The sequence below is a fragment of the Trametes versicolor genome (assembly GCF_000271585.1).
Source record: "Trametes versicolor FP-101664 SS1 unplaced genomic scaffold TRAVEscaffold_2, whole genome shotgun sequence".
NCBI lineage: Eukaryota > Fungi > Basidiomycota > Agaricomycetes > Polyporales > Polyporaceae > Trametes > Trametes versicolor.
The window spans coordinates 1927354-1947944 of NW_007360322.1; the positions used below are offsets into that span (position 1 = coordinate 1927354).

Here is a 20591-nt window from a genome sequence, read left to right on the forward strand (position 1 = left end):
TTCCGCTTTCGTCATCCGGACCTCGATGCGGAACAAGAACCCCCGCGCGGGTACAGTAGCGTCGCGCGGTGCAGGAACTTGCCGTGCTTCACGCGCGGACGGGCGATCGCCGAGCAGCCCGCGCGGGCGCGTTTCAGCGCACCCCGCGGTGCACCTCTGTGGGTCCCGCCTGCAGTGCCAAACGTGTGCTATCTTCAGTGGGAACGGGCTCAGGCGGCTCGGGGACTCCCACTGGCGTGCGCCGGCGACGCGGGGCCCGACTTGCGGGCAGGGCTCGGCCGGGGGTTGTGGGTCCAGATGTAACGCGTGTCGGCGCGCGCGGACTCGGAACGCGAATCTGGCCGCGAAATCTCGCTTGCCGCGCCATCTGCCAGCAGAAAGGACAGTAAGAGTGCGCGACAAACACACGCACTTAGTGCGGTGCGGCCGGTGGCAGTAGGGACGTCAGTGCAGGCGCGACAGGGAATCTGGGCGCGCGGCAGATATGACACGCATACTGCGAGGCGGGATACGGTGGAGGTAAGGTTCCTTGAGTCAGCGTGGACTGGAAGCCGAGAAGCGTTTGTTGGAGGCACAGGAAGACTTGACGCGCCGCAAGGCGTCTCCGATGCGTGCATAGACACGGCGCCCGCGGTGTGAGACGTGGGATATGGAGACGGATAGGTGTGTTGTTACTCGATGGAGATATCATACATATGCGGAAGACAGGAGGCAGGGGAACGGATGCAATGCAGTTCGTAATAAGTAATACATACACAGCACATCACTATTGTGAACAAAGCTGGTCCACGTCGATGTGACGCCCGGTCGCGGGGCGCAGGGGATTTGCTGTTCGTGGTTGCGCCGACTGTGATATGTACCACAGCGAGCGCGGAGGTCGTCGTCGGTCGCGTCGCCGTCTCCCCACCGGGCGCCGCTGGTTTTTCGGGGCAAGGGCTACACAACGGCGCCGATCACGTCTGCATCGCACCCGCCACCATGCATAGATCCAGGGCGCGCGCGACTATCGTGAGGCCCATGGGGCCTGGGACATTGCTGTGTAAGCGGTGGCGCAGTGTGGCGACGCAAGCGTCGGCTCGCCGCCTTAGTGGTAATCCGGGAGGAGCGGGACGCCCGCCTCCTTTTCGCTGTCGTGCTGGGCGTGCGCGCCCGCCGCGGCGTCCTTCGCCTCCTGGGGCCGCCGGAGGCCGACGTTCACGACGAGGTAGATTGACGCGAGGGAGACGATGACCATCTGCACGAACGTGCCGCAGGAGTCTGCGCGGCGATGTGATGTGGTCAGAACACGGCGCCCACAAAGCGAAGGCGGGGCAGAGGGGGCACTCACCCAACAGCAGGCCTGTGCAGAGACGTCGTATCAGTCAGCAAAGACCAATGCGCGCGGGTTGGCGGGGGCAGAGGAGACAACGACGCACCGAAGTCTGGGGCGCCGACCCAGAGCGCGCGCAGCGCGGGGATGGTGAGGATGACGCTGACGGGGAGGAAGAGGACGCCCTCGGAGAGCGGCAGGCCCTCGTACGCGGAGACGGCGATGTAGACGACGACCGCGGTCAGCAGCCAGTTCACGACGAAGAGGACGACGACGAAGAGCTGGCTGAGCACCGTGCGGTGGAAGACGTACTGCACGCCGAAGCCGGCCGTCGCCGTCGAGTTGTCCACGATCGGCTTGTTCGTGTGGATCTGCGCGTTCCCGATGCGGCCGAGCTGAGGCTGGAGGTTGTTCGTCGCGTCCGCGATGCGCACGAAGAGCGTGGGGAGGGACGTGTTCGTGGCGGGGTCGAGCGCCTGGAAGTATGTGTCCAGGACGTATTCATCGAAGGGGTAGGCGTACTGCTGGTCCTGCCCGTACCAGGCGGTCACTTCGAGGAGATGCTCTGTTTGGAGTTCTACTGTCGCTTGCACGCTGAAGCACACGCCAGCAAGGGGTGTTGTCAGTACAGCATCACCACTAAAGCACGAATACGCACTAGAAGAGGCCATCAGTGTCGTTTCGGTGTAGTAAAGACGTGTCGGGGTCGTAAGAGAAGATTGAGGCTTGTGCGCCATCGAAGTAGAAGTCTGCCGCCGTGTTCAACCTTCCACAGTTCGTCGAGTCGTAGGTGCCGACGGTTGAGGCAAAGGTGCCACAGCCCAGGATGAGCCATGAGATCTGCACTTGCCGCGACGGCAGGTCGACGTCATAGGCATGTCCGAGAAGCGCGAGCTGCAGCAATCAGAGCCATAGAGTCAGGAAGCCAATAGGTTTGCAGGCACTGGTCAGGCAAAGAACTAGACTCACTCCGTTCCCCCCTTCAGCAGCCCTGTCGATGATCTTCCCCAGATTCGACCTCACAAGCCCGGCGATCAAGAACGCCCCAGTGAAGAGCGCGCAAAGCAGCACGCAGAAGATCGTGACATATATGAAGACCCTGGACCGGCGCGAGAGACGAGGGGAGCAGCGTCTCCTATGGCGGGCCATGACGGGGTATAAGGATGTCGTGTGCTCACTGCCGGGGGCGCAGGCTCCTGCGGTTTAAGACTGGCTGGAATTTGGGAGCTGCGCAGCCACTGCGTACGTCGTGGAGCTCGCGGCCTCCAGCATGCGGCGGGCCTGGCGGCATCGCTTCGTTTAATTGCGTTGGTGGTCAGGAACCCGGGCCTTCCGAGGCGATGATGATCAGCGGGGTTCAAATATACATACCTGGCTAAACACTTTTGAAGGTCCCCTCGAAGCTCGATGCCCAAAGGAGGGTGCCTACACGATGCACCTATAACTGGCAGTGGTTTCAAGGTCTTTTGGCTGTTGAGATCTCAATGGTGACCGGTCATTTTCGATAGGCATACCTCGAATGCATCTGTGAATGCACCCACAAGGCCCAGATCGTCGCAGATAGCTCTTGAAGACAGAAGGAAACCAGATTGTAGGATGGCACGCGCGCAGCTTGGCAACCTGATGGGGGCTATTGATGGTAGGGAGGATCAGTACTACGTACTTACCAATCTGAGAACTGTATCGATCTGCAAGGCGATCGCACGAGCCTCCGTGGTCTTCGCAAAAGCTAACTTACACTCAAATTAACATTCATCTATAGTCAGAATACAGATAGTATTAGCATCGCGTTATCAATCGAGACAGAAAGAAGCATCCCTTGGTCTTTGGAGTAAAGCGAGCTTCAAACGAGAGAAATCTCAAGTGTGTCTGACTACCGAGAAGCATGTCAGTGCGATTTCGAGGCACAGCGGATGATGAGTGTACGAAGCACTCACCCCTGCAAGTCCATGAGCCGGCGGAAACGTATGTTGAATGGAGCGCTGGGATACTGACGACTCAAAATCGATGGTTGACGCGTGACAGAGAGGCCAGGTCCTTTCACCCACGGGCCCCTTGGTGCACAAATAGTGCAGGAATGCACCCAAGATACTGCTTCCGGTAGCAAAGGGGTGCGCACCAGCCACTGCAACGCGATCAAGCACGCACTGAGGACTAACCGCTCAAGTACTGCTTCGGGCGGAAGTACACGCACGCCTCCCCCGCTCACCTATTTCGTGAAGGACGCGCGACCGGGCGAGCCATGTCGAAATAACTGATCCGTGTATTACAGCCATCCAAATGCACCTAGAAATACAGCCAACGAACACGCAATACGTCGTCGTCGTGTATACCGACTGCGCTCGTCCTCCAACCCCGGAAGAAAACCCAGATCCCAGAAAAGAAACAACTCACCAGCCCCGCAAACCCCCTACGCCTGCGCCCGCCGATGGTCAAACAGGCGGTTGTCGAGCTCGAGCTCGAGGCGTTCCTTGCCCTCGTCCGTGCCCCACACGTTGCGGTCGGACAGGTCTAGCGCGCCCGTGCGGAAGTCCCAGTGGCGCTCGCCGCAGCCCTTGACGTGCTTGAGCAGCCCCTGCAAGAAGTGGTCACGCAGGGGCGCGTCGAGTGGGCGCGTCGTTGGGTCCGCGATATCGTCTACTTGTAGCACCAGTCCTGCGAGGTCGCCGTGCCCGGATACAAATGGCGTGATCGAGTACCCGTTCTATTCAGTCACGCAGATATTAGCAACGGCGCCACTGTTGAAGTGGCGGCGGACGTACATCTGGGTCGACACCGAACTCGTAGTCTGCCCATGCGTTGTGCAAGTCTTCGCGGAGGAGGAGCATGTTCTGTAGCGATGCGGACTTGTGGATGCCCGGCCGATGGAGCGCGGCTGGAGGCGAGGCACAGGGCGAGGGTGTGTGCGCATGCTACGGCTTGGTGAGCTGCGGATGTCAACAGCAAATGTTCGCGCGCGGAAGGGACCCCCACCGAGAGCTTCGAGGGGCGTTTCAAAGGTAGAGTCGGAGCGCGCGACCATCCGGTTCGAAATTGAATGCGCACCTGGTAAGAACGCGAGCTCGAGCAGATATGCGCCGCCTGCAGTCTGGACCACGACATCTCTGTTCCCATAGACAAGCGCTTGCGGTCTCTGTCGCGTGCATGCTGTAGGTTCAGCTCTCCCTTGCGGATGCGGCCAGACACGTCTTGCCGGCGGTGCGCGCGCGTGGACACGAGATTGACGCGAAGCGGCGAGTGGTCTAGCGACATGGTTCAAGTCTATGTAGCAAGAATGAGGGCCGAGGACAAATCCTACCTGGAGCGAGCAGCACGTATTTACCCGGTAGGGCGACTGCGTCTGTGGGCAAATATTGCTGATCCGCCGTGGAGCGGTCACCACCGACGATGATCCATGGGTCGGTGGTGTCGAAAAGTAGATCGAGCCAGCTGTAGAACGTCTTCCACGAGACGGAGCCGTACTGGTAGAATCCTTGCGAGGGGTACAGATCAGAAAACTGTTACTGCCGACGCCCGACCAACTCAGAACGAACCTGCAAGAACAACGCCGTCGTGGTCTACGAGCTCGACATTGCGCGTAGTCGAGACGCGGGCTGGCATGTTGTTGAGAGGGGCGGACTGGGCAGGGATTCGTGGAAGAGGAGATGGATGTCATCGTTCGAAAAGCGCAGCCTAATAACGCGCACATGAACGCGGCGGAGGACGGCGGTTGCTTCGGATGAACCGATAGGTTGGCGGGAACCAGTAGCGGGCAGATCAGGGATATTTCGGGCTCGGCATTGCGTACCTCGGCGTCGGCGCGTCGTTCAGCAAGTACGCTGCTCATCCATCTTCGGAAGATGCATAACGGTGGCTACAGTGGACGCGGCGAGTATACTTGCCCCACCGTGACTGAAGAGGTGTTGTGCGAACTCGAAGTGGGGTCTACTAGGTGGCCAATGGCCATAAGCGCCATAGCCCTAATGCGGGTACGCGCCCATCCCGGCGCGCAAATCTCGCCCTGATAAGCCGCGTGGTCGGGAATGGACAACTTTGATAACGATTCATCCAGGTCCCAGCAATTTCAACAAACAGACAACCATCTGCTACGCTGTTGACACCGTAACATAGGCGACTGGTGGCACCCGAGATGGTACTCATTATCCCTCACTTGAAACATCGAGGAGATGGTCTACGGGTGTTCTCGTACGCCTCGTATACTCGCACCGGAAGAAAGCGGCGGTATCCCTAGGCTACTCGTTAGAGCAAGGCTCTCCGGTCTCACACGAGAACTCATGTGAGCTACGTCATAAATTGCTCATGTAGACATGTACTATACTCCGCCCTGACCTAGTATCAACTTAGAGCCCACGAACACAAAGACCCATGCGCTACAGACGAGCCAGGATCCGCGCCAGCCGCCCTTCGTGTTCATGCACATGCAGTGAGCGCATGATACAACCGCTCGGCGAGCTTACGAGCATCTCTCGCGTCACCCGGCAGTATCCTCCGCGTGCTGTGGGCGTGAAATGCCATGGTGGTTGGTGAACGCTCTCGTTCACCATTCCAAGCATATGACTCTGTCAGGCCTTTCACAAAAGCAGCTTGTCCTCGGTCTGTCTCGGCAACACTCCGTGGCACACACTCCCACCGCGGTCACGCCAACACCACTTGGCAAGTTGGCACGTTGATGCACATGGGCGAAGTGGATGCCACTCTAACCATGGCCAGGTCAGGCCTATGTTTCTCTACTGGTCGCGCCCCCAAGCCGATGTCGAGTCGCGGTGCTCAAATGGAAATGGCAGGGTTCCCCGTTCCTCAGTATAAGTTCTCTGCTGGAGAGTCCACAACCCGTCTCCAATATTGCCTCACGCTTGAACCGTCGCCCTTCACACCATACTGGACATGTCGCAGACACGCGCGCATATCGTCGCGTACCCATTCCCGGCGTGGGGTACGTTTCTTCTGGTCTCTGCTTACCGCACTCCGAATCTGACGAACCAGTGACATCGCCTCAGGCCATGCCCGCCCCCTCATTAACCTCGTTGCACGGCTTGTGAAGCTACGGGCCCTTGATGTGACATTGTTAGTCACCGATGACTTTCTCGACCAGGCCTTCGCAGAGCTCAGGCGCAATATGGGACCCGACGAACAGGAGCACACCGCATCGATCAGGTTGGTCTGCGCCTCTGCCATATTCGTATATACTCACCAACACTCTTTTCGTCTAGGATCCTTTCGCTAGGGGCGGGGCACTTCAGCAGATTGGCCGAGCTCGATAAGGCGTTTGAGGAGACATGGACGCAACTCGTCACCGGGGAAGAGGCGGTATGTAGGAAGACGGGCACGCGCATCGCCCCTCTTCAGCGGCCCCAGGCCATCATCGTAGACGTGAATTTACCCTCTCACTCACTCATACTGTCCACGAATATGCTCATACAAGCTCTCCGTAGATGTTCGGGATCCAAGCATTCGGAACTGTCATGGAGCTGAGCGGCGACACGGTGAAGGTACATGTGTGGTGCTCAGGGTTGACAGCGGCGATGTTCCACCTCTTCGGTCCAGAGGAGTTGGGTGGGAAGGGCAACGTCCGTGCTAGGGCCGAGGAGGAAGCACGCCAAACGGGCGTGTCGTTGACAGACATCATCATGAGGGTACGTGTCCCATATTCTCGTCTTCGTTTCAGATGCCGCGTATCCCCTTGCTAACATCAGGCTTTTAGGAGTACGTGGGCACGAAAGGCGAATTAGTTCGTGTACCCGGGATGCCACCCATGTACGACTACGAGTACTACCCACAGCCGGTCAGTCCGTTAGCTATGTTCTCACTCTCGTCATGTTCACTGACCTGTTTGTGCTACAGTCGCGCGTTCCGCCGCAAGTGGTCGTCGGCGTCTTCGCTCGCCTCTACGAGTATGTGCCTGTATGAGCGTGCCTATCAATCGTACTGATAGGGCTCCACAGGATGCTGGAGGCGTGCGATGGTATGCTCCTCTACACCTCCGAGGCATATGAATCCGAAGCGGTGGCGGCGATGAGGGAGTGGTTCGGCAAGACCTCGCGCGGCATTTACGTCACTGGGCCATTGGTGCCCATCGGCGTCCAGACGACGGGCCAAGAACGGGAGCGGTCGGAGGATGCTGACAAGATACAGGCATTCCTGGACTCTACGCTTGCAACTTTTGGCGAGCGGTCTCTGCTTTACGTGAGAAGCTCGTGCGAGACTCGCTGATGGCCTTGTGCTGACGGTGCATTCCAGATATCGTTTGGGACCATGCTCCACGGCGAAGACGTCGTCGAGAAGCTGTGGGCGTTGCTTGATATCGTTATGGAGCTCAATATTCCCTTCGTGAGTCAATGATCTCATGCTTGATCATCTCTAACATTTGTGTTCATGACGAACAGGTCATGAGCCACGCTTCTTCTCCTGGCACTGATATCCCGGATGACGCAAAGGCGAAGATCGACGCATACTCTAAGGGACTGTTGTCGCCTTGGGTCCCTCAGCAGACACTCCTCGAACACACTGTATGTTGTTGACCTCGTCGACATTCCCCGTAACTGACCATTTGCGATTTGCACGCTGGACATCGCAGGCCACAGGATGGTTCCTCACCCATGGTGGGCACAACAGCGCCATGGAGGCAGTCGTGGCGGGAGTGCCCATGTATGCGCCCCACCTTTCCCCGACACGATACAGCCTCTGACGTCCACCCATTCCACAGGATATTCTGGCCATTCGGAGCCGACCAGCCTCTCACCACCGTGCACGTCACCGACAACCTCCACGCAGGCTACGAGCTCATCGAAACGCGCAGCGGTCCTGACGGCCTCAAGCCCATCTACCGTAACGGGCGCCAGCCCCTTGGAACCGTCGAGGCGTTGAAGGCTGAAGTGCGCGAGGTGCTTCAGAAGGCTTTCGGCGAGGATGGCGGGGAGAAGCGCAAGAATTTGCCCAAGATCTCGTCGGTCGTCCGGTGTGATTGGGAGGAGGGTGGGGCGGCGAAAAGGGACATATCTGTGTTTCTTAGCAATCTCTGAAGCTGTATATGTGGTAGTTGATGGTCAAGTTACCTCCTGAATCCGGTCCGTGTTTTTCGAGCTATATAATCTGGGTTTTGGTGGTATGCAACACGGCAGTGGCCCTCCGAGCACCTGGAGGAAGGACCAAAGGAGGCGCCTACACAATCATGAAGCGCCCGCATTAAATAGGCAACCACTTCGAATTCGGGCGGCGAGGAGTCCAGCTTTCTTCCCAATTCTTCCTGCCACCACTTCGCTTTCTCAGTTCGATCACCTGGGTGGAATATAGCTCCTCTGTCCGAACCTGTTCTACTTCTCCATCAAGCTACCTACCTTGGGGCTTTCTTAGCCTCAGAATACTGGCGTTACTCGCGGTTGCTTGTAGCTCGTCTGGATGCTTCACAAAACCTCTTCGTCTTCCCCGACACAGGCCAGGACAAACGCCATTCGCCCTAGGATCTCCCCAGAATTAGAAGATCTCAGTCTCGCTCGCAAAAGTAGGCCGCACAACTATGTATCCAGGCGACCACTTCTGTCTCGCTTGGATCTCTGGCTTTCTGGCTTCGCTCCTGTGACCATTCGCTCATGGCTCCTAGGCATTCCGGGACTCACGACTATCGCACTGGTGTACTGTCTTTTGAGCGTTTGGGTGCTTTCAGGCTACCTATGCTGTGATCTCTGGGCGGTCACGCCTTCTAGCACCTCCCCGCTAGGTCAGTCATACGTGGTATGCTTAAATTGGTCGCTCATGCGTGATCAGATACCTCCGTTCTGGAAGGCCTTCCACTGGACCAGCTTATGGCAAAGGTCTCTTCTCTGCACCCACTGCCCCCAGTGAGCGCGAATGTCCTTTCGGTAGCCTCGAACAAGCCTACGCTGTCTGCCGCTTTGTGGACCGCCGAAGAGGAAGTAGAGCATATCGAGAGCTGGGCCGCTGATTGGAGAGGTCCGAGTTCATTGAACAACTCTATTCTTGCACCGCTGCTGATGCATTAGCAGGCCCCATAAGCCTCCTTGTCACAACGACGGCGGCCCCATCCTCAAAGCAACATACGGCACTGGTGACGAAGCTGGCTGCCATCCAACGCAAGCACCCTCCCCTCAAACAGACGTTCTTCGTCCACCTTCTTCACATAGACCCGGCGACGGAGACCCATCCAAACGCCTTCCTCAACATCGCGCGCCTCCTCGCCCCCAGTCCGCGCGTGGTTCTCTTCCCCGGCAACCTCTCCGCCGTGCCGCCCAAGACGCTCCACAGCCTTCTCCTCCACCAGCAACCCACCTCCTCTTCCGCGATGACCTCCCGGGGGCGCCCGCGCGGGCGCAAACCAGCTGTGCTCACTGACGACGAGCGGACGTCCTTCCCGTTCGCGGCGCTCGCGCCCGTCGTGCTCGCGCGCGACGACGCGACGTGGTGCTCGGAGCGCTTCTTCGCGGACATGACGCGCGCGGGGGACTGGGAGGAATGTCTCTGGCAGGTCTGGCTCGCGAGCTTCGGCGATCTTGAGGTACGACCGGTGCCAGGTCTTGCGGGGGTTGGCGTCGATACGACGGACAACGCAGCGACCGTGAGTGTTAAATTTCTATCACTGAGGCTGCAGCTGAAGTTTCGTTGATAGGTCAAGCTGCATCGCAGGCTGGTCTCGAAGTTCAGGAGCGAGACGTGCGGGCTGGCCGTCAGACGGTTCGCGGCCCTGCGCGATCCGAACAGCAGTGCGGACACGAAGAAGGCGCGGTGGCTGAAACGTATATGTCGTGGCTGGACCTCCAATTGACCGACACGTTGCGCAATCAATGGCTCTTTGGTTTCATCGATATCCAATGTGGCTGCCTAACTCGACTGGAGCATCCGCGTGCATGATCAGACACGCATATACGCTCTCCGATCTCTCCCGCCCCCGCATAGTGATTTCCACTCCCCGAGCTCAGTTGAACGAAAGTCCGCACATGGTGCACCGGTGCTGCACGGTCGACATCGCGCACCCTCGGGGACACGCATTTAACCCGCCCGTTGCCACGGTCACAGTCGCAGCGCACGCAAGTTTGTGGATGAGCCGTCCGAAAGTGTCCGCGCACTCCTTCAGCTCGCCGCGCGCGAAGCGGTCGATCCAAGTCGGCAGCTCGACGGCGATGTGGGGGTGCTTGAGGTGCGCGACGACGAAGTTAAGCTCCATATCCTGTATTTGCGGGTACCTGTTACCCGCTGCTATCAGACCCACCGCTTCGCTCGCAAATAGGTGAGGTGCGGTGCTGACCTGGCAGTGAAGGGCGAGAACAATTCCGCGAGTACGTTTTGCGTGGATAGCTTTGACGCGATGTCGTCCCCAGCAAGCCGTTCGAGCTCTGTGTTGCCGTACTATGCCCGCAGGAGTCAAATCGGTGCTCCGCGTACAGATTGCTATACACGTGTGACTGACCTTCATTGCAAGACGATACATTGATTTGGGCGAGCAAATGGGAAGCTGAGACGGGTCGTCTTCGTCCGCAAGTTTGAACGGAAGTCCTTGAGATCGCAAAGGGGCGAACGCGACCCGATACGTGTACGCATAGAACACGACCGCACGCCATCTGCGCCGTTCCGAACAAGGCGTCAGTTAATGTCATCAATTAGGACCGAGGGCCAGAACGCGGCGAGAGACGTACGTGCGATAGGCTGTATCTATCGCAAAGACAGTACGGGGCCCCTCCGACCCGGAGGGGGAGTACAGCGCCACCCGGGCGTTGGTGTCAGGAAGCTTGAGTGTCGGTTTACGTGGCGTGCTTGCCCCCGTCCGCACCTGGGGACCCGGGGTTGTCGCTGGCTTTGTGGTCGTGGCTGTGTTCGCCGATACGAGGTCGCTGGCTTCTGCTTTCACCCGGGGACTGCGGGCTTCTGCGGGAGCGGCGGGCTGCGTGAGGGATGAGTTGGCGATATGGTATGAGGTATGAGGGTAGGGCGGACCCACCGCCGCGGACGGGTCAGCCACATTGCTCGTTGCTGTAGGAGGTGGAGGCTTCGCGTCTTCAGCGGCCTGGTGCGCGACTGGCCTTCGCTGGGTATTATTCTCTGGGGTTTCGTCCTCGTCCTTCCGATCGGAAGGGGCACTCTCCGAGTCTGTCTCGTCCTCGGAGCTCTCAGATCCATCTGACTTATCGTCGTCCAGATCGCTGTCATCCCCGTAGCCGTAGTATGTGGCCGATACTGAAATGTCGTCACAGAGGGCCAGTCCCGCATCAGAAACCTCGTCAAGGCGTTCGTCTTCCCCGATGGTTAGCACAACGAAATTGCCGCACACATATTGGACAGTACACACCCTGGAAGAGACTGGGCAGCGCTCGCGTCACAAGTGTGCTATTGGCGTACATTGCGCGTGGTGCGCCAACGCGGTTGGGTGAAATGCGTCTTGAGAACGCGAGAATCCTAAGGTCTTCGAATCTCCTAGAGGATATGCTCGCGTTGAGTGCATATTGGCCAGCGTCTTCCAGTATTGTGTTTGGGGACATCTTATAGGTGAACGTCGTGTTATTCACCGTCTCTGCTGTCGTTTCAGGGGGTGTTTGCTGCCGAGGCTCTTTCGGTCTGCCTCCATCCTCGGTAGACAGCGATCCCGCGTCGTCCTTCTTGTTTTCCTCCCCTTTGGCTTTTGTGACGTTATCGGTCTTCTCCCAGAATGGAATTATCCTGGGCTTGTCCCAGAACGGGATGATCTTGCTTGTTGGACTTGCCGTTGGATGGCTTTCCGCGAACGGCACCGGAAGGCTCGCAATCGGAAGATCTGACACCGGCGAGGGTGCGCGCTCCGTGTTTGGAACATCGCCATGATTGCCTTGTCCGCCGCGTCTCCTTCGCCCCATTGATGTGATATGAACGGTGTGGCAATATGAGCGTTGGACCGCAGTGGGATCGAGTTGTTGACTCAAGTGTGGCGTATACTTATAGAGTCCGGAGTCGGCCGCGACTCGGAGGCAAGTACTCGAAGGGCGCCTATACTCTCGGCTGGCGCAGATCCTCCTTCTGTATTGCCGAGTGCTCCGAGTCAGAGTACTTATATGAGGGTGGAGAGTTTGGTCTGACGAGCAGAGGACTCCTCGGTCTAGCTAGCTACTGCGCGAAAGTAGACGTAAGGAATTCGAAGGGGTACAGCTCGCGGGCGCCTCTGCGGAGGAGACACAACTCCACAAGTTTCTGCATCAGCGAAAGTGCACACAAATATGCACGACGACGTATAGAGTTGCATATATGAGAGTGCGTTGCAAAAGACGCCTCGCGCGGCGAAGGTTTGTAGAGCGGTTGCAACAATCAGCCCATAGGCGTGCAGACCTTGAGCGCCCATTGTATAATTGGCCTTGCCTGGTATAACTCGGCCGCGCGCGGCGAAAGCATACAGAGCTCGTCGGGTATATGCAACGTGCGGTGGGGTTTGCAAACAACATAGTAATATATTCCGATATTTTCTTGATGCTCCACTTTTTCGCTAGCTAGTAATCGAGCTGATGACGGTCACAGTGAGATACATCGACGAAATATATCAATTTCTACATGCCAACTACATCGAGCAAGACCAGCGGCGAAGGAGGAAGCATGTGGCACAAGGAAGTGGACAGGAAGAGACAGGAAGGGGCAGCTCAGGGTGCTCGAGGGGGAATAGCATGGGCGTCGTCGAGCAGAGTCGAAGCTCCCTACCTAGGATGCATACATGTACTCACCAAGAAGCTAGTAGCAACGAGACAGTGGCAAACGGAGGACGAGAACCTAGCAGATAAGACGAGCTCAACCAAGCAGAGAAGCCCGAGCAAGCCTGAGTAACCCAAGAGATATGAACCCCCAGAGGTTTGGAATAGCTATGCGAGAGCGGCCAGCACCAGAGCAGACTATCAGTACCACTTACATATAGGATTCTCAATCTCAGGCTCCACGGGCGGAATCGAAGTCGGATAAAACCAACGTACCTGAGTTGATTTAGAGCAGGTAATTCTAGACGAGTGTTCCGGACCACACAGGTGTAGTACAGGTGGTGCAGTTAGGAGGGAAAGCGACGGAAGGCACGAAGGGAACCTCAGTGTCGACGAGGGGGAAAGGGAAAGGAGGACAGAGGCACGAGAAAAGTTCCGCCGAAGGTCATGCATCCGACCCCGGGGCATCACGTAATGTGGCGAGGGAGTCCCGTCTGACGTGACAGGATGCATGAATGCACGATGCCCTGCGGCGTGAGCGTGTGTGCATACACAAAAGTAGAATCATAGGGCAAGTCGGTATTGGAGGTCATACCGCCGATGGTCTTTGACTTCAGATTTATTCCACGGGAGCTCGCACGCCCATGCTACCCAAAACCCACACAGAAAAGCATATCCTGCATATCATTGTAAACCTTCACCTGAAAGGGTGTTCATTCGTATATATGGCATAGCCGGGCAAAGGTATGCAAACCCCCGCCGCGCAAGGCGAAGGTTTGCATACCGCCAACCTGCCTTTTCGGGATATGCACATGTGGCCCGGCGCTACATAATCATGCAAAGTTTGTGCACTTTCGCTGATGACTGCACGCCGTGCGCGTGATTTCCCACCTAAATAACTTGAATGCACGCATCGCAGCCACTGCTCTCCTGGCAAGTAGGTTAAAACATCCGCGGTGGCTGGACGTCTAACTGACGCTGCCTCCGCGCATGCTACCAGTCACGGTAGTAGTGTATGCCTGCTGCGGTTTCGTCAATACCGATCAATGTAAGTAGACGATATTTGCACGCAGTTCAGAACTGCAAACGCGGTTCAATTAGTCAGCGAGCTCAGTTCGAGCAGGCGGGCGCGTCTGCGCTGGAGCAAGCCCCACTCAGTACTTCTGCGGGCCGGACCTGGTTCAGTTCTTTATGCGTTGCAAATATTGTCTAGTAAGACATCCTCGTTCAGATACGCATACACTCAACCCCCGATCCAAATCTGTCATGCGCCGCAAAGCGCCGATATCCATCTCCCCAAACTCAGTTGAACGTAAGTCCGCACATAGTGCACCTGTGTTGGATGGGCGACATCGCGCATCCCCGAGGACACCCATTCACCCCGGCCGGCCCCACAGTGACAGTCGCCGCGCACGCGAGCTTGTGAATGAGCCGTCCAAAAGTGTTAGCGCATTCCTTGAGCTCCCCACGTGCGAAACGGTCGATCCAGGTCGGCAGCTGGGCAGCGATGTCCGGATGCGTGAGGTGCGCGACGACAAAGTTGAGTTCCATGTCCTGGACCTGCGGATACCTGTAACTGTGAAAGTCAGCCCTGTCGCTTCATTTGCATGCGGGGGAAGAGCGGGACTGGCCTAGAGGTAAAGTGCGAGAACAGCTCGGGAAGCGCATTTAGCGTCGAGAGCTTCGATGCGATGTCGTTCCCGGCGAGCTGTTCGAGTTCTGCATTCCCGTACTGTGCCCGGAGGGACGTGAGTTGATGTCCCACAACCTGTGCGCACGCAACTGACCTTTGCCGCAAGCCGATACATCGACTTCGGAGAGCATATGATAAGCTGAGCAGGGTCGTCTTCGTCGTCTGTGGAGACGAAAGGGAGTCCCTGCGATCGCAAAGGGGCGAACGCAATTCGCCGTGTGTATGCATAGAACACGACTGCACGCCATCTGCACGGATTTGTGTCAGGCGCTGGCTCTTGCCTCTACTGACATGAGAGGACGTACGTGCGATAGGCCGTGTCTGCCGCAAAGATTGTACGGAGCCCTTCCGATCCTGGACGGATGAACAGCGTCTCACCGGCGCGGGCACTACTGGCAGATGGGTCGAGTATGGGCTGTTCTTGAGCCATCTCGGGACCTGGCCGACTTCCTGACTCTGTGGTGGCAGTACTTGAGATTGGGGGCAAGACACCGTCGGTTCCCACCGGGCCTGGGGCACCCGCAGCACCTCCGGGCTGCGTGCTGAGGCGTTAGTCAACTTCTTGACGCAAGAGAAAGGTATACTTACCTCTGGTGAGCCAACAATATTGCTAGGTGGCGGCGTCTCCTCGTCTGCGGCATGCGCAGCCTGGGTCGGTTGAGGTGCGATTGGCACGTTCTCGCTTGGAGGGCTCCGCTCAAAGGGGTGTTTCTCCTGATCAGATACAGGTATGTTCTTCCATTCGTCCTCCTCGGGTTCCTCTTCCTGATCTTCCTCCACGTCGCTGTCGTCGCTATAGCCGTAATATCCGGTCGAGACAGAGATGCCCTCGCAGAAGGCTAATCCCGCGTCGGAAACCTCGTCCAGCCGTTCGTCTGTTTCATGCCATACATCAGTACACCATTGCCGAAAGCGCGTATACACTAGACAATACGCACCCTTGAAGAGGCCGGGCAGGGCTCGCGTTATGAGCTTGCTGTTGGCGTATAGCGCTCGCGGTATACCGACGCGGTCGGGCGGAATGCGCCTCGAAAAGGCGAGAACTCTGAGATCCTCAAATCTCCCGGAGGATATGCTGGCGTTGAGAGCGTACTGTCCGACCTCTTCCAGGGTCGCAATGCTCGGAGGCAGCTCATAGGCAAACGTAGTGTTCTTCACTGTGGGTGTGGGCACTGACGTCTGAGGGGGTGCCTGCTGCGCCTCGGGCGCGTTGGGTAGCTCGGATGGGGTCTCGCCGCTAGTTCGACTTGCTGCTGGTTTGGACTCCGCTGCTAGCAGTGGCAGAGGAGAGGCTGGCTCTGGAGTGCAGGGTTGCGCCGGGGGGGATGGCTCTCCCCTCTCAGGCTTTTTATCACGATTCCGTGCTGCGGGATCCTTGGGGCCACCTTTTGCCATGTCGACGATATGACGAGCGTCGGGCTGCGACAGAGGAGGGGGATGGTCGCGGCAGAAAGCTGGGCTGAGCTGCTGCGGTACACCCGATCGCGCCGCCGAGGATACGTATAAGAACACCAAGGCTGCAGCACGAAGGTGAACGTAAGGAACTCGTGGGTGGCGCGCGGCCGGTTAGTTAGGCTTCTGAACGTTAATAGCCGGGGACGACCTCTCGGCGGTAAGTCCACTGCCAGAGGAAGCTGCCAAAGGTTGAAAGCAAAAACTCTTACCAAGAAAAGAGATCTGCGACATGCCAATGGCCATTCACGAGGACTTCTTTGTCGCAAGGGGGCGCACGCTGCATGCGGCAGACGTTCATGCTTAGGAATACCGAATGCGAGTTGCGAAGGTATTCTCTTTTATCACCGGGATGTTCGTATACCTACGCACCACATCAGTAAACAACAGAATCGATTAAAATGTATACATGTACAGATAAGACAGTTTGAATCACACCTCCTTCTCACCGTCTGCATAACAATGTGCATGCTTTCCGCTCAAACGTGAGCTGATCGCTCCACGCACACTGTAACACGCATATGCTCAGCCGCTCTCCCCGCATCTTGGAAGTTCACCTTGTTCTCCCATACCTCAGATGAAAGTAGTCCCACACATACCACACCGGTGCTGGATGGTCGCCATCGCGCACCCCCGGGGACAGTCATTCCGTCCAGAGGGCGGGGCAGTCGCCGCACACGCGAGCTTGTGTATCAGCCGCCCGAAAGTGTCCGCACACTCCGGCAGCTCCCCGCGCGCGAAGCGGTCGATCCAGGTCGGCAGGCGCACGGTGATGTCCGGGTGCTTGAGGTACAGGAGGACGAAGTTGAGCTCCATCTCCTGGATCTGGGGATGCCTGGAGGTGAAGCGCGAGAACAGCTCAGTGAGCGCATTCTGCGTCGACAGCTTGGACGCGATATCGTTTCCAGCAAGCTGTTCGAGCTCCTTGTTGCCGTACTGCGCGCTCCGAGTTCAGCGCCGAGCGGACAGAGAAGACGATCGACTCACCTTTATCGCGAGCCGGTACACCGACTTCGGCGAGCAGATCGGCAGCTGGGACGGGTCGTCGTCGAGGTCCATTGGGGCGAACGGCAAACCCTGAGATCGCAAGGGGGCGAACGCGATCCGACCTGTGTAGGCCCAGAACACGACAGCGCGCCATCTGCTCAGTTCGGTACCAGACATTAGCACCTCGCATTGTTAGTCAGGCGCCATAATACAATATGAACTGGACATACGTGCGATAGGCTGTGTCGGTCGCAACGATAGTACGCTGCCCGTTCGCTGCGGGGCGAGAGGACGGCGTTGCACCGACGTTGACCTCGGGCTGCTTGGCTGTCTGTTTCTGCCTATCACCTTCCCGTCTGTGCTCTTGTTCTTGTTGTGGTGTCGCCGTCTCGGATACGGACACGAAGTCGTCGGTGTCGGCGGGACTAGGAGCACGGGCTGAAGACGCAGCGGACTGCGGGATGCGTGAGTTAATTAGCTAGGCGTGATTTGGAGAATGTCTACCTCCGCCGATGAATGCGCCGCTTTGCTTTGTGCCTCGGGTTTTGTCTGGTCGCGTTCGTTGGTAGAGTGCGTTGTCGGTGGAGTTCGAGTCGACCGTGGTGGATCCGACGCGACTGTGTCGCCCGGGACGCGTTCAGCTCTGTTACCTTTCACGTCTCGAGCACGACGTGCGCTTGTCGTTCGTTCCTTCTCGGCCTCTTCAGGTTCAAGGTCGTCCAGGTCGCTATCGTCGCTGTAGTCGAAGTTCGCAGCCGAGTACAGGATGTCTTCATGTGCTGCTAATTCTGTGTCTGGCACCTCATTGAGCCCTTCGTCTGTCGTGTTATGTCAGTATACAGCCAAGGAAGCTGGGACGGATCGCTGTGGCGCAGCAACACGCACATTGGAAGACGTTCGGTAGAGCACTCGCAACCAGCCTGCTGTTGGCATACAATACCCGCGGGGCACCGACGCGGTCGGGTGGGATGCGCCCTGAGAACGCGAGGATCCGCAGGTCCTCAAACCGTCCGGAAAGGATGCTGGCGTTGAGCGCGTATTGGCCGACCTGTTCCCAGGACGCGCTCACGGACTTCGCAGGAGTGTATGTCGCACTTTGCGTCGGGCCTGTCCGCGTGTTCGCCTGCGGGGTCTCAGTGGGTCCCTTGTCCTTTCCAGGGATTGAAGCGTTCCCTGCATTAGCTTTGTTGCGTTCACCACCGCCACCTTGTGGGTTAGCCTGGGTCGACGACGCCTTGGGGGCGGGTGGGGCCTCTGGACGGAGCGCCGCTGCGGCTGGCGCTGGCTGAGGCTTCATGGTTGGTGCCGTTCCGGAGGTCGCGGCTGGCGTCGCTCCGGGGGTCGTGGTTGGTGTCGGACCCGAGTTTGTGGCAACTGGTGTTGTTGCGGGTCGTGTGGCGGTTGGTGTATTTCCGGGTTTCGTGGCTGGCACGCTTGGAGGAGTTGTAGCATGCACTGGTCGAGGATTCAAACTAGGAGCCGGCGGACGCTGAATATTTGCAGCCGGTACGGGTTGGGAGTTCATAGCTGGAGATGATTGAGCATTCGCAGTCGGCAGAGGGGGCAGTGAGAAGCTCCAAGCTATCTTGCTAGCTGGGTTTGCAGGTTCTCCAGACGGCGGTCGAGGTTGAGTGGTGTGCGTAGGCCCATGTGGTGTCTTCGTGGTTTGGTCCATGCTTGTAAAGCCCTTAGTGTAGCAATGCTACTCCCCGCGTGTGGACGCTTCTGCCTTTGTCCCGAGGGTCACTGCGAGGACAGAACACAACTTGGATTTGCTGGAGTAAGAGAGAGTAAACACGACTCGAATGGGTGGCGTAAGGATGAGCGAATTGAGTACTGTGAGGACCAGAGTCGCATATACATGGGGAGAGAGAGGAGAGCTCGAGAGCGCGCTCGCGTTTGGACGCCGCCTTGGGTCCCGCGGAGTTCAAACCCCGCGTCGTCTTTACGCGACGGGCGCTTCTCTTTTAGCTCACGTCCTCTTCGACAAACGACGTTACTCACCTGCTCAGCTTTTACCTGGCCCGATACCAGTTGCGAATACACGTTACAGGTTCTCCATGCTACAACTGTACACTAAGACACATACTGTGAGTCGAGTCTTCCCCTCCCCACCCGTTACGTGGACTCCCAAAAGTTGTTCCCCATCCAGCCTCATCCAGCCCGCGCCTGAGCGATACTACGTGAAAGTCCATGCCCCATCCTCCCGACATACCACTAGATGGACAGAGATGCGACACCTTTGCCAGCGGAACCTGTCGACGCGGCATCCGCAAGCTTGCCTATGAGCCGTTCGAATGTATCTGCGCAGTCCTTGAGCTCGCCGCGCGCGAAGCGGCGGATCCAGGATGGCAGGCAGTCCGTGATGTCGGGGTGCTTGAGATGCGCCAACAGGAAGTCGAGCTCCATATCTTGGATCTCGGTGTATCTGTTTCCACAGAGAATCAGGCTCACGTCGCGTAGCGGCAAGGAGGCTCAATACTAGCCTGGAGGTGAAGTTTGAGAAGAGCTCGGTGAGGACGTTCTGCGTCGAGAGCTTGGACGCGAGGTCGTCACGGGCGAGCTGCTGAAGCTCTGCGTCTCCGTACTATACTCTGGTCGTAAGCTCAAGCTTGCATGTATCACGCTCGACTTCCTCGACTGACCTTCACTGCGAGTCGATACATTGACTTGGGCGAGCAGCTGGGTAGCTGCGCTGCTCTGCCTGTAATAGTATCGCGCTCGGACGTGGAGACCGCTTTTTGTGATCGCAAGGGTGCAAATGTGATGCGATGGGTATAGGCATAGAAGACGAAGGTGCGCCAACTGCCCTCCGTCATAGTGAGAACGCCGTGCTCTGTACAGGGCTATAGTCTACTCACGTTTGGAAGGCAGTGTCCGTCATGATGATTGCAGGCGTCTCGTCGAAGCGTAGGTACGTTCTTCTCGCGTTGACCTGCTGTTGCTCATTCGGACGAGATGTGCTGGCCGGCGCGCTCGTTCGCGTCGATCGGCGGTCGTCTTCGACGACGTGGTCGTCCTCATCCGACGCAGACACCGATACAAAGTCCTCCGCTGGCGTTGCGGTCTCGGATCCCTCGCCGGTGTGTACAAGGCGCGACGGGGTGTCATCGCTTCCGATAGACGTCTGGTCGCGGTGTGAGTGTCTTCCCCGCTCGTGCTCTCGTTGTGCTGATCATTGAAGTCTTCTGTGTCGTCCTCCTCTTCAAGATCGCTGTCGTCACCGTAGGGGTAGTCTCCAATGGATTCCATAGAGAGCGTATCGCATGACTGAAACGCCCCTAGTTTATCTGCAAGCATTGAAGAGCCGACAGTGATCGGGATGTTGCTCAATCGGTGAGAAATTGCTCCGCTCCGATGCAGAGGTCCTCCACTCACAGAGATGCGCCTTTTCTAGAGCTCGTTCCACCAGAGCGCTACTCGCATACATCGCCCGCGGTTCTCCAGCACGTCCGCTTCGGACTCGTCGAGAGAATGCGACGATGCGGAGGTCCTC

General features: G+C 57.7%; 7 protein-coding genes across 7 annotated transcripts; 2 read left to right on the plus strand and 5 right to left on the minus strand.

The window, feature by feature from the left end:
* Positions 1–657: 657 nt before the first annotated feature.
* Positions 658–3015, minus strand: TRAVEDRAFT_69173 (uncharacterized protein). Its single transcript, XM_008036187.1, has 7 exons — positions 2824–3015; positions 2681–2772; positions 2279–2602; positions 1968–2203; positions 1416–1903; positions 1328–1339; positions 658–1257 (listed from the first exon to the last, which is right to left on the minus strand). The coding sequence occupies exons 3-7, from the start codon at positions 2456–2458 to the stop codon at positions 1085–1087; spliced, it is 1089 nt and encodes a 362-aa protein (XP_008034378.1). The 5' UTR covers positions 2459–2602; positions 2681–2772; positions 2824–3015; the 3' UTR covers positions 658–1084.
* A 552-nt stretch (positions 3016–3567) lies between these two features.
* Positions 3568–4926, minus strand: TRAVEDRAFT_56202 (uncharacterized protein). Its single transcript, XM_008035792.1, has 5 exons — positions 4843–4926; positions 4608–4781; positions 4355–4551; positions 4072–4221; positions 3568–4013 (listed from the first exon to the last, which is right to left on the minus strand). Exons 1-5 carry the CDS (start codon positions 4907–4909, stop codon positions 3720–3722), a joined length of 882 nt encoding a protein of 293 aa, XP_008033983.1. The 5' UTR covers positions 4910–4926; the 3' UTR covers positions 3568–3719.
* Positions 4927–6193: 1267 nt separating this feature from the next.
* Positions 6194–8378, plus strand: TRAVEDRAFT_161058 (UDP-Glycosyltransferase/glycogen phosphorylase; the record flags this gene model as incomplete). The annotated part of the gene is made up of 10 exons (XM_008036188.1): positions 6194–6242; positions 6307–6463; positions 6520–6679; positions 6742–6961; positions 7030–7125; positions 7242–7492; positions 7547–7636; positions 7693–7815; positions 7884–7954; positions 8013–8378. 10 exons carry the CDS (start codon positions 6194–6196, stop codon positions 8326–8328), a joined length of 1533 nt encoding a protein of 510 aa, XP_008034379.1. The 3' UTR covers positions 8329–8378.
* A 214-nt stretch (positions 8379–8592) lies between these two features.
* On the plus strand, positions 8593–9926 carry TRAVEDRAFT_56204 (uncharacterized protein; the record flags this gene model as incomplete). Its single annotated transcript, XM_008035793.1, has 4 exons — positions 8593–8807; positions 8907–9023; positions 9071–9256; positions 9310–9926. Exons 1-4 carry the CDS (start codon positions 8705–8707, stop codon positions 9924–9926), a joined length of 1023 nt encoding a protein of 340 aa, XP_008033984.1. The 5' UTR covers positions 8593–8704.
* A 280-nt stretch (positions 9927–10206) lies between these two features.
* TRAVEDRAFT_141629 (uncharacterized protein) lies at positions 10207–12075 on the minus strand. The gene is made up of 6 exons (XM_008036190.1): positions 11604–12075; positions 11256–11548; positions 10954–11198; positions 10728–10878; positions 10566–10666; positions 10207–10503 (listed from the first exon to the last, which is right to left on the minus strand). Exons 1-6 carry the CDS (start codon positions 11791–11793, stop codon positions 10236–10238), a joined length of 1248 nt encoding a protein of 415 aa, XP_008034381.1. The 5' UTR covers positions 11794–12075; the 3' UTR covers positions 10207–10235.
* A 2086-nt stretch (positions 12076–14161) lies between these two features.
* On the minus strand, positions 14162–16173 carry TRAVEDRAFT_69177 (uncharacterized protein). The gene is made up of 6 exons (XM_008036191.1): positions 15595–16173; positions 15245–15531; positions 14962–15191; positions 14751–14904; positions 14595–14695; positions 14162–14533 (listed from the first exon to the last, which is right to left on the minus strand). Exons 1-6 carry the CDS (start codon positions 16049–16051, stop codon positions 14266–14268), a joined length of 1497 nt encoding a protein of 498 aa, XP_008034382.1. The 5' UTR covers positions 16052–16173; the 3' UTR covers positions 14162–14265.
* Positions 16174–16681: 508 nt separating this feature from the next.
* TRAVEDRAFT_34275 (uncharacterized protein) lies at positions 16682–18392 on the minus strand (the record flags this gene model as incomplete). The annotated part of the gene is made up of 5 exons (XM_008035464.1): positions 16682–17044; positions 17096–17249; positions 17326–17549; positions 17600–17913; positions 17981–18392. The coding sequence occupies 5 exons, from the start codon at positions 18390–18392 to the stop codon at positions 16682–16684; spliced, it is 1467 nt and encodes a 488-aa protein (XP_008033655.1).
* Positions 18393–20591: the final 2199 nt, after the last annotated feature.